This window comes from Silurus meridionalis, chromosome 25 (assembly GCF_014805685.1).
Source record: "Silurus meridionalis isolate SWU-2019-XX chromosome 25, ASM1480568v1, whole genome shotgun sequence".
NCBI lineage: Eukaryota > Metazoa > Chordata > Actinopteri > Siluriformes > Siluridae > Silurus > Silurus meridionalis.
In genome coordinates, this window is record NC_060908.1 from 4,377,908 (window position 1) to 4,391,398 (window position 13,491).

Consider the following 13,491-nt stretch of genomic DNA (forward strand, 5'->3'; position numbering starts at 1 on the left):
ATTTATGGAAGGAGTCTCCAGTGTCAGAATTCAAGAGTTTGAGAGTTTCTCAGGAACAAACTATATATTTTTATGTTTTATTAACATAAATAGAAAGTGTGAAAACGAGTCTGATTTAAAGTAAGGGATAATGAAACTTATCTAACTTGTTTTAACAACATTAAAAGGAAATTGATCTTAAAAATAAATAAATAAATAAATACATACATACATACATACATACATAAATAAATAAATATATATATATATATATATATATATATATATATATATATGCATTGTTCTACATGAAGCACATTCAGAAAAACAGGTGTCTTGTTTTTTAATCCTCACTAGTTTTATCCTAACCGATTATATGACCATTTTTGTGACTAAAAACCACATAGAATGTCCAACTGAGATGATTTATTTTTACAGTATAATATCCTGACAAAACATATACGAATATTAAAGCTAGACTTAAATCCATCTGTCATTTCAGATTTCAGACATACGCATCCAGTTCTCAAAAAACTCACACAGCAATTAATTATACACAACCTAAGTCTGATTACACAAAGAATCAATTGATATTTTGGGTGGAAAGGCAGTTTTGTGCTCTGCGCCTGTTCTCAATCATCTCTCCATCCCCCAGGGACAACCTTTCAGAGTGGTTTCTTATTACTGAGCGACCCATCAAGCGCCTTTCTACGAATGCTAATACGACCTGTTTAGCTAAATTAATTAGCATTTTATGTAACCTAGATCAGCTGCTTAGGTAGGCTGAAAACAACTCTAAACACTGTTGGCTGAACGAATCGACTTCGCTACTGATTACTGATTATACAAAGGCTTGTTGTTTTGCTGTGAATGCCGATTACACAAGGCGATTTGTAATTGAAACCACATTACACCATTTTCTAATGCTGTTTGGATTCTTAAGGACACTCCAGCCCAAATACATTTATTAAAAAACTGCAGCATTGATGGAGCTTTTGTTAAAAGTAAAACTAGCCGTCTCTCGGTTTTGCCACAGCAGTGCTAGAATGTACTATACTCGCTGTTAGTCGTATTTTGTCTTTCTTTTTGTATTGTTTTGTTTGAATTCCTAAAGAAATGCTCCAGTGACAAAAGAGTCATTATCATTATGTTTGTTGTGTCTGCTCTGTCTACCGTCTGCTCATGCTCAAGTTTTTTGTTAAGTTTTGTTTATTTAATTCTTTTTTTTTTTTGGCTTGTTGGTGCTCAGAAAATGGCAGAAAAAATAATATTATAAGCACAGGTTTTTTTTTATTGTTGTTTTTGTTTCGTTCTATATATTTATAACAGTTACCGGAGAAGGTATATAAAATCAGCAAGGTAGGTAAAAATACCAGCAAGGTGGGCTATGTAAAAACATAGATTATTTAGATAAAAATCTTACTACTTCCCATACTATTAATAATAATAATAATAATAATAAAAAAAAAAAAAAAAATAATAATAATAATAATAATAATAATATTAATAATAATACACAGTTATCTTGGCAAAAAAGGGAAAATCTAAAAAAATCATTTTATTTCTAAAAACATCAATAAAAAAATAAGCTACATAATAACAAAGTATGTATCTATTTACTTAATTTTTAATTGATGCATATGTATTATTAGTGTTATTATTATTATTATTATTATTATTATTATTATAATTATTATTATTATATAAAGGCAAGGTAGGTAAAAAAAATCTAAAACTCAAATCAGTAGATAAAAAACAAAAAACGTAGAAAAGCTACCATACAAAAAACTACACTTTTTAATCGATATTATCGTCCCATTCCAATGACGTCACGTCCGTGGTTTTTATTATTTTTTCACGCCTACCATAGCAACCGTAATGTTTACTTCCGGATAATGAAACCCACGTTTGCTCCACGTAAAGTTTTAGAGGGGGTGCGAAGTGTGCAGAGTGAGGGGCAAGTCATTTCACTGTAAATAATCAAGGAAACAAATACATTATTAAATAAATTTATTAAATAAATAAAATGATTTCACCAGAGGAGAGAAACAGAACAGGTCGAGGATGTTTACTGGGGAACTGGGTGGAGGAGGTGAGTGCAGACTTTCAGCAGAACACAGCTGTACCTCTCTTATATATATATATATATATATATATATATATATATATATATATATATATATATATATATAAAGTTACGTATAGACATATATTGCATCTAAGATTATTTAGTTCTTTGGTTGATTGATTGACCTTTCCCCTTTTTAACCTGTTACTTCAAATTCATATCATTTTCCCTCATGATAACTGTATATTTTTCCCAAAATGTACTAGTTTTAGTACAATTGTGGTTAAAAAATATAAGTTGTTTGAATAATTGATTTGGAATAAATGCTTCAGTTAATAATAACAATAAAAGTGATGATAATAATAGTCACATCGTTAAACCCCATGGAGGTTCCCGGTTCCCAATAAATAGAATGGTCTAAGAACGTGTTATTGCAGATGAAGAAAAGTTTATAGTCTGAGACACGTTAGTGTAGCACAGATATCCATCACTCCAAACATCCCTCAACATTCTGTGTGTTTTTTTTACAATACAGTAATTCTACCTTAATGCATGCATGATGAGCTCTTTTCTGTTTTATTAAGAGGGCAACTACATCACTGGACAAAACTGGACCAGAATCTGACATCCATAAAAAAGGTCACCAGGGCATCCTCACAGTGGACTGGTCCTCTAAATTGGAAGACACAAGTACACAGAAATCTGCTTTCACCAGCTCTAAGGGCACATCTGCACAACAGAAAGGTAAGCACAAATGCGTGTCATTTCGTTTTCCTGTTGTGGTGTTGAAAATGTTTTAGAAATCCCTTAATCCCTGCCCAAAGTAGTCAAAGTGTTTCTGTTGGCAAACCTGAACGAAAGCCACACATGTCCCAGGCACGGCTTTTAGAGATCAGCCGCTGTAACAGAACATTAGTTTTATTCATTTTATTACAACTTGCCTTTTCCTTCTAGGATTTCGATATGAACTTATGAAGGAGCACCTCATCAAAAGCATAAGGTAACCGTCCAAGCAAAAAAAAAAAAAAAAAAAAAGGCACGTTCTGAGAACGTCACATTCTGTCAACAATGCAGATGACCTCATCTCGTCTGAGGCTTCAGCGACACTTTAGCAGCCTCCCACACTTCCTGTTCCAGCCAGAAGAACAGAGGAAACAGTGGGAAGGCTATGTCGAAGTGTCTCGGTCCGCTTTCATAGTTTAATTAAAAGCTTTCAATTAGACTTTATCACGGCATGTGCGATTCGTTGCTATGGAGATAACTCGGTGTAGCCCTGACAACTATATCCTTTTGCGAAAAGAGACAAAACAACTGTTAGTCTAAAGGCGGGACAGTATCTCATAGCCACAGACTAGGATATGAACTCGAAATCAAAGCCAGATTCGGACAGAGACTGACCACATCTACAAAACAACTGTAGACTTTATAAAAAAAAAAAAAACTAGAGCAGTCACTGCCTTAAATGAGAAACAGGATGTGGATTCAAATAAAAAATATTCCCCAGAACTTTGATAAAACATACAATCAGAACTTAAAGTTATTCAGGGCCTAGACTTTTATGGTTTTTGAGACACACATGCATGTTCGCTATGTTTATATGCAACAAACTGGGTCAATTTAACGGTATGACGATACACACTCATGGCATCCGGACAATTAGTTCATCCCAAAGCAGTTCAATAGGATTTAGATGCAGTGACTGGGGAGGACATTCGATGAGAGATAACATTACAGCTGACTGTTTGAGCTCTAAATAATGCTTACAGAACTTGGACATATGATTTGGCTCATTGTCCTGTTGTATGGTGAAGTGAGTTGCAGTCCAGATGGAACTGCATGGTGTTGAATGTGGAACGGTTCAGTTTTCCTTACACTCCAAATAAATCTCCAACCTTCCCTGCTCCAAAACCAACCCCAAACCATTGCGCTTTTACCTCCAAGTATGACAGTGAGGGTGAGGCAGTCTGCCATCTTCTCTCCAGTACTCTATCTTACAGAGGTTCTACAGTTAGAGACAAAAATGTTCAATTTGGACTCACATTCATCGCTGTCCAATTTGTGTGTTTTTGCCTTTTACCTCGTTTGTTACATATAAACAGAAGAAACAGGTATTTATCTCCAAAACGATAAAAGAACAGGTGTTTCCAAGCGTTTGACAAGCACCGCAGCTTATTTTATTATAATTCATATATAAATTAGTATATAAAACACAGCTTTGTTGATATGGTAATGCTTTTTTTTAAAGGACACGATTAATTAACATGCATGAAAGTTTCAACACTTTATAATGGTCAGTAGGTTTTCTAACTTTTATCAAAAAAACAAATAAGAGCAGTCAGTAGCTTATAGTTGCTTTACCCATCTATCCATTCCTCTATCTAACTAAAAATCCATCCATTCATTAATTATATCTAGTTATTCATAATTTTATCCATTAATGGCCTTCTGGAACTATAAGTGGATAAAAAGTATGATGCTTTTCTTTTACTAATTAAAAATGTTGGTAATTCTTGAGAAATTGCTGTATTACGGGAAAAATCTAACTTCAGGGTGACATCACTCCAATTTGTTATTATTTTCCTATAACAGAATGCCCTTGTGTTTTATTCCTTTATTCTTAATCTTAACTATACGATTGGTTCTTCTCCAGAACGCTTCCCATTAGTTCTCATGAGCAAAAGTGACCCTTGAACTAATTTTAGTCCCAGATTCCAACCAATTTTCACAAGTTTGCCGTGACTCTGAGCTTCAAAGACTTTCATTCTACTGAACATTGTTTATTTACATTGTTATAGAGAGAGTAAATCACTTCACACAGTGATGATCAGATTTCTGTTACAGTGAGCAGGTACATGCTGAGCTCACGGCTAAGCCTGCAGCCGCAGAACTCCACTCCGTCACCAGACGCGATTACACAGCGGGGGGATTCCAGTGGGTCCGACCAACCCCATCCACAGTCAGTCATTACACCACTCTAGATTTACTGAACCATCGTGTTGTACAGTATAGTTAAACTCTAAATGTTTTGGTACCCTTCCCAAAAAATAAACTTTCTGAAGTCATTAATGGGAAAGAATATTTATATTTATATGTGTGTGCTTTCAGGATCGTGACTACAAAACCGATCAGGCCATCACATTTTGGCGGGAAAACTTTGACAAGATTCAGGTAAATTAGCATAAAAAATCAATGATTGTATTAGCAAGAAGTCGTGAATACAGACCATAGCCATTGATCTTTCAAGTTCTTTTCTCCACTTGATACATTCATTTGTTTTGTTTACTATTTGCTTTCATTGTATAGAAATTGTTCAAAATTATTTATTTAATAGTTTATTTAATACGGAGCTCTGAACCGCAAAATATTGAGATGTGATATACACCAATCAGACGCAACGTTTGGACCACCTGACTAATACTGTGTTGGTCACCCCTTAATGACCCGTCGTGCATTAACAGAATTAGCTTCTTCAGCAATTTGAGCTACAGGAGCTCGTCTGTAGGATCAGATTCCATGTGACATGATGAGCCTCGGCCACCCATGACCCTGTAGCTGGTTCACCAGTGTTCCTACCTCGGACCACTTTTGATAGATACTGGCCACTGCAGAACAGGAACATCCCACAAGAGTTGCAGTTTTGGAGACAATTTAGTCCTTGTCAAACTCGTTTAAATCCTTAGGCTTGCCCATTTTTCCTGGATTACTGGATAATTCAATACACAAAAAAACTCTACATTAGCTGTTTCTCTATCAGTGAACAATTAAAGGCTCTGCATTGAGGAGTTAGTGCTGAATCTATACTCCAACTGACTGTTTAAAACTGTAGAAAGGACATAACATAGAATCACACACTTCAGTGCTCATGATATTTCTCATTCCCTGGTGTTTATAATGTTTTTATAATTTATATTTACACTCTTGATATTCCTCTCAATGTTTTTTCCTCATAACATCTAAGGAAGTTTTTGTCATTTAATTCTTACATTCTGTAAAGCTGCTTTAAACCAATAGGAATCGAAATGAATATTCTATTAGTAATGTTCTATACATTATTATTAAGCATCTACATAGACTATAAGGCCAAAAAATTGGGGACTCACTATGACCACACCTTTGTATAGCTATAGTACATAACATATTGTATAGCATATATATATCTTCTCATCCAACTTGACCAAACTAATTATCAGGTGGTTGAATGAGCACAACTCTCTACAGACAAGCTCCAAAATCTAGTGGAAAATTCTTCCAAGATGAGTGAAGGTTCATATAATAGTAAACAAGGACTAAATAGGATTAGGACACTCAGAAAGCACATGGGTGTGATGACCATTTTGGTCCTAATCAGGGAGAGTGGCTATAATGATTGTAAATCGTACTGTATGAATGGATCGGTTTGTACTCGGTCCTCAGGTAAAGTGATTGTTTTTATTTAACAGGGTGTGACAGCGGTGAGGAACAGAGATGCTCCTTTTAAGAAGAACGCCAGCTTCACCTGTCCAATCACTGAGTGCTTGGACCCCAATCCTGAGAACGATCTTGATACAGAAGAAAAGTAAATTTGTACTAGTAGTATGTTAGTACAAACAATATTCTCTCCACTCAGTAAATAGCTGGTTTGTACGCACTCAAACCCCTTTTCTTTTCATATACAAATGTTTGGAACCTTCATATAAAATGGGATCATTATGTGCAACAGGCCTTCGTTCTCACATAACGAAAAGTCCAAAACCCGAACTGTCAAAGACCGTACTGTTCTTCTTGATGTCTTCCAGTTATTCCTAATACCATTCCAACAACACTTATCATTTGGCAAATAAACCCAATAAGCTCCATTCCAAATTGAGTGAAGCTTTAAACTAGGACTGCGCAGGCTGTGCTCGAACAGTGACAACATTTATTTAGGTTTTGTAGCCAGACACAAAGCATCTGCCTTCCCGGCGTACACAGGAACCAGCGTTCCACCCTACCTGACGACACACCAAGTGTTGCGCTGTCTTCCTTTTCAACGCCGTGGCTTCCTTCCAGCACCGATGCACTAACCTTTCATGCTTTCAGCAGTGTAGCTATGGCAACAAGTCATTTTTAGACCATGTTCATGCAGATTCACCCCCTCGTTTTTTTATTTATTTATTTTATATTTTTTTTTGGGAAGTATATTCATTCTGGTAGAAGCTTTAATTAATGTTAAAAATGAATAGTCACCAGGTGGAAGTTTATATGAATATATATTTTGACCAGCGAGTCTTTGCTGGTCGATTCTGTATTTGGATGTCTGTGCTAGTGCAGGTACAGTTACAGGTACAGTGGAGCTTACTAGGAATTTCAAGCAATATTAAACACAGGATGGGAAAACGCTACGGCTTCTAAAAACAAACTGGGTGTCCTTATCTCTTTTCTCCTTCAATATCATATCAAACAAGAATGCCAGTGTAGATGATGGCGCAAAACTCAGAGTTACAGAATGCCATGCTGTATGTCAGCTGTGTCTTTTGATCAGAGCACAACTGCGATTACATCGACTGAGGTATAAGCATTTAAATGAAAGTTTTGGAGGGTGAAGTCATTGTGGGTAATCTAGAAAAGCGTTTACCAAAGCGATAACAGACAAACATGCCAATGAAAATAGAAATTTAGAGGAAAATTAAAAACTTGACCAAACTACAATACAGGTCATTGACTGTAAAGAAAACACATGAATGAAAGCACGGATATGATGTGTGTAATATGTAATCAATCATGTGAAGGTTTTAGCCGATGGGTGGGAGTGATGCAATGCTGATTTGTAGTGTAACGACACTCTTTAAGGTCACATCATCATTTTTGCAGGTGTGACTTAAAGTAGACCACTGTAATTAGCTTAAGCCCCCCCCCCCACCCCCATCCCCTTTAACCTTATCCTGTTCATCCTTCATCTGTCATGTGTTAACCATCCAGTGTTGAACAGCATCACTGGGTGGGTTAAATTCTTGCTTATTTTGTAAAAATAAATGTTCGTTTAACATGAACACATCAGAAATGAAACCTTGCAGATAGAAAACCTCTGTATAATATCTAGTGTCCTCTGTCGCAAATTTTCTTTTATTGACTTTTACAAACGTGCTCTTTGTCTTTTAAAGAATACAATTCCCTTTGTAACCATTCAGCCTTTTTGGTTCATTACACTTTAAAACACAGCTGAAAATCTGACCCAAATGTTCTTTTTTAAGGAAATTTTTAAACAAAATTTCAGCTGTACATCAGTTTTCCTTGGAGAAAAAGTAGTTGATCAGAAATCCGAGATCCAAATCCTGATAGCGACTGAAGATTTGTCCAGTGATTGCCCACACTTACCACGTCATCTGCTACCAGAAACATGATTCTGTGGAACGAGAGCGATGATTCATCTGGATTTAACTAGCAGAACAGCTCGACCTTTAGAAGACTACATGTTCACAGATGGACCTAAAAATTTCAAATAAAACATTTGGGGCATTTGGGGGAATTTTTTAGTCCCCATTATAAATGCTGGTAAATAATTGTATCTGCTTGACATTTCCCATTTTGTCCCATTGCTATAACTGGTGTTCTCAAGGTCAGAACTTCCATTTGGTGCAGATGTCTTTAGTTTTGCGCTCAACCTGTGATGCTTGCGTTGCAGAAAAAGAAAGGTTTCATTATACAATTATGACATTATAAGTCTTAGTAGTGATTTGCTTCGAAGAGAAACACCCCGTAAAACGGCACAATCCAAAATCCAGCCTGAAATCTTCTCAGAAGAAATGAGATTACAGTTGAAATATAGCCAGATCTCTGTTTGGAGGCATATAAGGGTCATGACAAAGTTGTGTTCACCTACTTTCAGCTATACATCACTCGGTGCATATAAGGGATAACTGAGGCCAATACGATTCGCATATCGTTGCATAGCGAAGGATACGATACATTAAATATATACGTGAATGTGACGTAGCGTTGCAATACGTCACATTCACGTAGCAGCAGCGGTGCTGAGAGAACGTGCTCAAGAAACAGTGAGGAGAAATCAATCTACATATCAAATATTAGTCACAAATTATCTGTCACTTTGTAAATGATCAAAGTATAGCACATCTACTAATGACTATATATAAATAAATGGGTTTTTACCTATGCAAATATTTTAACAAACGGTGCATCACGATACAAATGCCAACTTTTATCCAATGCACACTTTTTTTCTTTTTTTTTTTTTTTTTTTTTACAATCGATGCATCACATCAGTAACTTTAATCCCTATTGCATAGGTTTATTTTTTGGTTATTGTCAGGAAGGGGTGCCAATACTTTTGCAGTTGATTGTATTAAAGTAGGCGTCACTATACGCCATGTTGACATTCCAAATCCTTGGTGCTTACACACTAAACCAGTGCAGCTTTAATGAAATGCAAAACTGCACCATTTATTCACGTATCGAATGATTAATAGACTCAATGTGGACTTACAAAGTGTCTCAGACTGTCAGGATGATTCTCAGTGCTAATTATGGGTTTTGTAAAAGACTTTTCCACAATTATTGACGTAAACACTATTAATTAGATATAAACAGATGCATATTTCAAACGAAACCAACTAAGACAATGTTAAGTTCTTGAATTTGTTTGGTCAGAAGGTGTTAATTTTAGTCGTAATTCAGTGGCTGTTCTGTATAAACGTAGACGTAAATCCGTAAAGCCGAGCGCTGTGACAAAGACGGAGTCTCATTATCGAACACAGCGCAGTGGCGCTCTGCAGCACGACCTCTTTGCCACAGCAGCCGCACCGACTGAGGCGAGTGTGGGAGGCAATTCACAGTCGAGTAGGTGGGATGCTGCTGTGAACATGGGAACAGGAGCACACACGAACATACACACACACACACGTACACATGCACATAGATGGTAAAACACCTAATGGTCTCTCACTAATCAATGATGTCATTCGATCATCTCACTGTACTCATCTACAAGGAAATAAGCTGCTCCTGTAAGTCACTGTATTTTTTACATTGTTTAAGTAATAGGTATCAGTTATTATATAATATATATCCATGTCAAATAAGAGCAATGCGATATGCAGGATGAATAACAAGACTCGCTCACAAGCTCACCTCCGCAGAAATGACCCTTAGTGGACAGTATCAATTCGTGTCAAAATTTTTTTTTTTTTTCTGGTAACACGATACGACTCAGAGCTTGTAGGAGGATGGAGGATGAGGTACTCAAGCAATATCAAAATTCTTCTGCAGCTAAGCTTGGGAGAGGAAAACCGTCCGAATCGCTGCATGAGGAAGGACATTTTTTTAGCACAAAATAAAAAAATAAACATTTTTAGACTGTTTATTGAACAAAATATCTTACATTGTCTTGAATATACATATATACATATATTAACCTGTGTAGTAGTACCAGGGCAAAATATCCTTTCTGAAACCAGCACTGAGTTCAGTACATTGTACCTTCGCCCTTTTTCATGTGCTGTATGTTACATACACATCGAATAATTATTTTTAAATCACGTACAAATCTGGATATAGAAAGCACAAAAATAAACAAGTAAAATCCTCGAGGTAAAAAAAAAGTCCTCGGCTATCGACAATGAAAGTTGCATCATCATCATCATCATCTTTAAAAAAAAAAAAAAACACCTTTAGAGTTTGTTTTGCAGTTGTTACAGGTATATGACACATACCTGCTTTATAATTCCCTCAGAACGTATTTAGGTGTAACGGAGTGTGTTTGGCTTGAGGACGGGCCTGGTTTGTGCATCCTTTCAAACCGAGAGCAAACTCCAAGGGAAAAAAATTACAAGGATCATGCCGAAGAGGTTTTGTCCCAGCGCTTCCCTCCATCAGCAGCGCTCAGATAACATAGACTTCTGTCTTCTCCCCTAGAAGCCAATACGTTCTCATTTTGCCTTTGCCCTGAAAGAAGGGAAGGCAGAGATCAATACGGCACATCGACAAGCTCTCAGGATGCACGCTCAAGCAAATCAACACTCGGATGCCGGCTCGAGGACATCACTGTGGCTTGAGTCTGCAAAAAATAAACTGATGAGTAACAAACTGATTAGAAGCTGTCGAGGCATCCCCCAGCCCTTAACCCCATTAATATAATTACAGGAAAGGGGGCTTTGAAAACCAGATTCAGATTAGCTGAACTGGGAAAGTGCCTTCATCGGGACTGGACGGTATTCGTTTTCTGTTTCTACAGGGATACAGCGTGGGTGCTGACTCAGTCTCTGCTACAGCTTGTAATTCGAGAAGCACAGAGAGTACCATCCATAGCACAGGAGACCAGAGAGAGAGAGAGAGACATGTGGTTAAAAATGTCTCAGCAGGAAACAAATACAGTGGAACACACTACTGTTGGTTTAAATAGTATCAAAAGAACACTGACTTACTGAAAGTGCAGTTATTACAATACACATCTATCTATCTATCTATCTATCTATCTATCTATCTATCTATCTATCTATCTATCTGTCTGTCTGTCTGTCTGTCTGTCTGTCTGTCTGTCTGTCTGTCTGTCTGTCTGTCAGTCATTTAAGAAAGTAGTCCACAGTGTCCCCTACACTACACGTCTATCTATCTGACACTAACGCTGACTTACTGAAAGTGCAGTTATTACAATACACATCTATCTATCTATCTATCTATCTATCTATCTATCTATCTATCTATCTATCTATCTATCTATCTATCTATCTATCTATCTATCTATCTATCTATCTATCTATCTATCTATCTATCTATCTATCTATCTATCTATCTATCTATCTACCATTTTCAAAATGAGTCCACATTGTCCCTGTTCCTGATAATGATTTCTTCGGGCATTAGCAGTTACTATTAAAACAATGACCAACTCTTTTGTTATGTTTCCTGTAGGCATTTCTTTCTTCATATCATGTATATATTCTGCAAAGACATACCCAAAAATGTAAATACAATAAAAACTAAATGTCTTTCTAGCTTAGATACTAGTTTTCCTCAGACTCTAGCAATCTTTTTTAAATAGGAAGTAGGCTAAAAGTCATCACATCCTGTCAGACAAAAAATCCCACACCCAAATGAACAAATCCTCATGTGCTAACTAGCAAGGTACATTTCATACCCTACTTGCCAGTCTATTAGTGAACTAGCCCTGGGCTTAAATGTTATTGTTAAGAAATCCTGTTAAATGATATTAACTAATAGGATTTCTTTTCAATGTCTTTTTCTAACTGGAAATTGAACATCCAGCACTCTGTACGTGAACTGCAAGCTAGACTGTGGTATTGAACGGTGAACAACAAATAAAAATCACTGCCATTTGGTTTAATCTGGTTTTGTTTTTACTATGCACTTGAGTGCTTTACCTTTATTTCTATATCCCCTCGTAACTGGAGGTCGAAGTAGCCAAACTCGTCAAGCACCTCTTTGGTGGCCGAGGACACGTGTATCCGCAAAGCTGGAAGAAAAAAAGCCACATCAATACAAGCCAATCAGGGTAAGTGCACATCTGTGAGTGACAGCTGAACCCTGATGACCCCAGGCATATGGAAAACCCCAGGTCTACCATGTAATAAGTAATGTATGTATGCATGCATGTAGTTTCTAGTGCTCTGGACGTATTTGATGGGAAATGCACATATGGGCTGTGCACGTGCAATAGATTTTATGCTCTTGAGTGGATGCTGAGGCTTACTTAGAAGTGCGCTATAAATCAACACAGGACAGTGGGGCAGTTACTCCTACATTCATTATTAATGGTTATTAAGTACACGGAACCCCAGTACAGGAAGTCAGGCAGAAAGTCAATACGAACAATGAGCTCAATGGATGGAGCATGGCATGTCTGTCTGTCTGTATATATATATATATATGTGTGTGTGTGTGTGTGTGTGTGTGTGTGTGTGTGTGTGTGTGTGTATAACAAGACTAACCGATCCATTGTGAGAAATGCAGGAAATGTTCACTAAACTAAAGTGTCATGCTGGGAAATGTATTGATGGAGGCAATTAGAAATGAACTTTTCTAATTATACTAAGGCTAATAAATGCCTGCACCGTTTCCTCCACACTAATTAGGATGGAACACATAGATTTTCCAATATCATATGCAGTTTGTAATGAAAATGTAGCTGTTTTGAGCATTTTCTGAAATGAAATGCCATTCAGAGATGGGTGATAATGAATTATTATATTTTAATTGATTTACATCTACTAATTAATTCTACGTATTCAAATGTAAGTGTACAACTGGTCCAAAAACTGTGTAGCTTAGTGTATGGCTGTGATACTATCTAAGATTCAGTGCTGGAAATTGTTTAAAATCAAATTTTGTGTAATATCACTTTTAGGATATTTTTGCTTATTCAGGTATACAAATGCTTTCAAATTTGACTTACAAAAAAGTAAACTAAAAACTCCTTCAAAAATTCTGCATTAAATTAGATAAAATTCATA

The 13,491-nt window shown here is 36.4% G+C and overlaps 2 protein-coding genes across 3 annotated transcripts in view; one reads left to right on the forward strand and one right to left on the reverse strand.

Annotated features, from left to right (window-relative positions):
• Positions 1-1,882: 1,882 nt before the first annotated feature.
• Positions 1,883-7,424, forward strand: spag8 (sperm associated antigen 8). Its single transcript, XM_046839190.1, has 7 exons — positions 1,883-1,929; positions 2,019-2,071; positions 2,632-2,791; positions 3,002-3,047; positions 4,889-5,003; positions 5,153-5,215; positions 6,487-7,424. Exons 4-7 carry the CDS (start codon positions 3,019-3,021, stop codon positions 6,604-6,606), a joined length of 327 nt encoding a protein of 108 aa, XP_046695146.1. The 5' UTR covers positions 1,883-1,929; positions 2,019-2,071; positions 2,632-2,791; positions 3,002-3,018; the 3' UTR covers positions 6,607-7,424.
• A 2,945-nt stretch (positions 7,425-10,369) lies between these two features.
• npr2 (natriuretic peptide receptor 2) overlaps positions 10,370-13,491 on the reverse strand; it is a 49,083-nt gene continuing 45,961 nt past the window's right edge. For both annotated transcript variants that reach the window (XM_046839188.1, XM_046839189.1), the window contains exons 21-22: positions 12,403-12,494; positions 10,370-10,966 (exon numbers count right to left, since the gene is read on the reverse strand). In XM_046839188.1, coding sequence (XP_046695144.1) covers positions 10,904-10,966; positions 12,403-12,494 — 155 coding nt within the window. In that variant the 3' untranslated portion in view covers positions 10,370-10,903. The remainder of the gene's footprint in view (positions 10,967-12,402; positions 12,495-13,491) is intronic.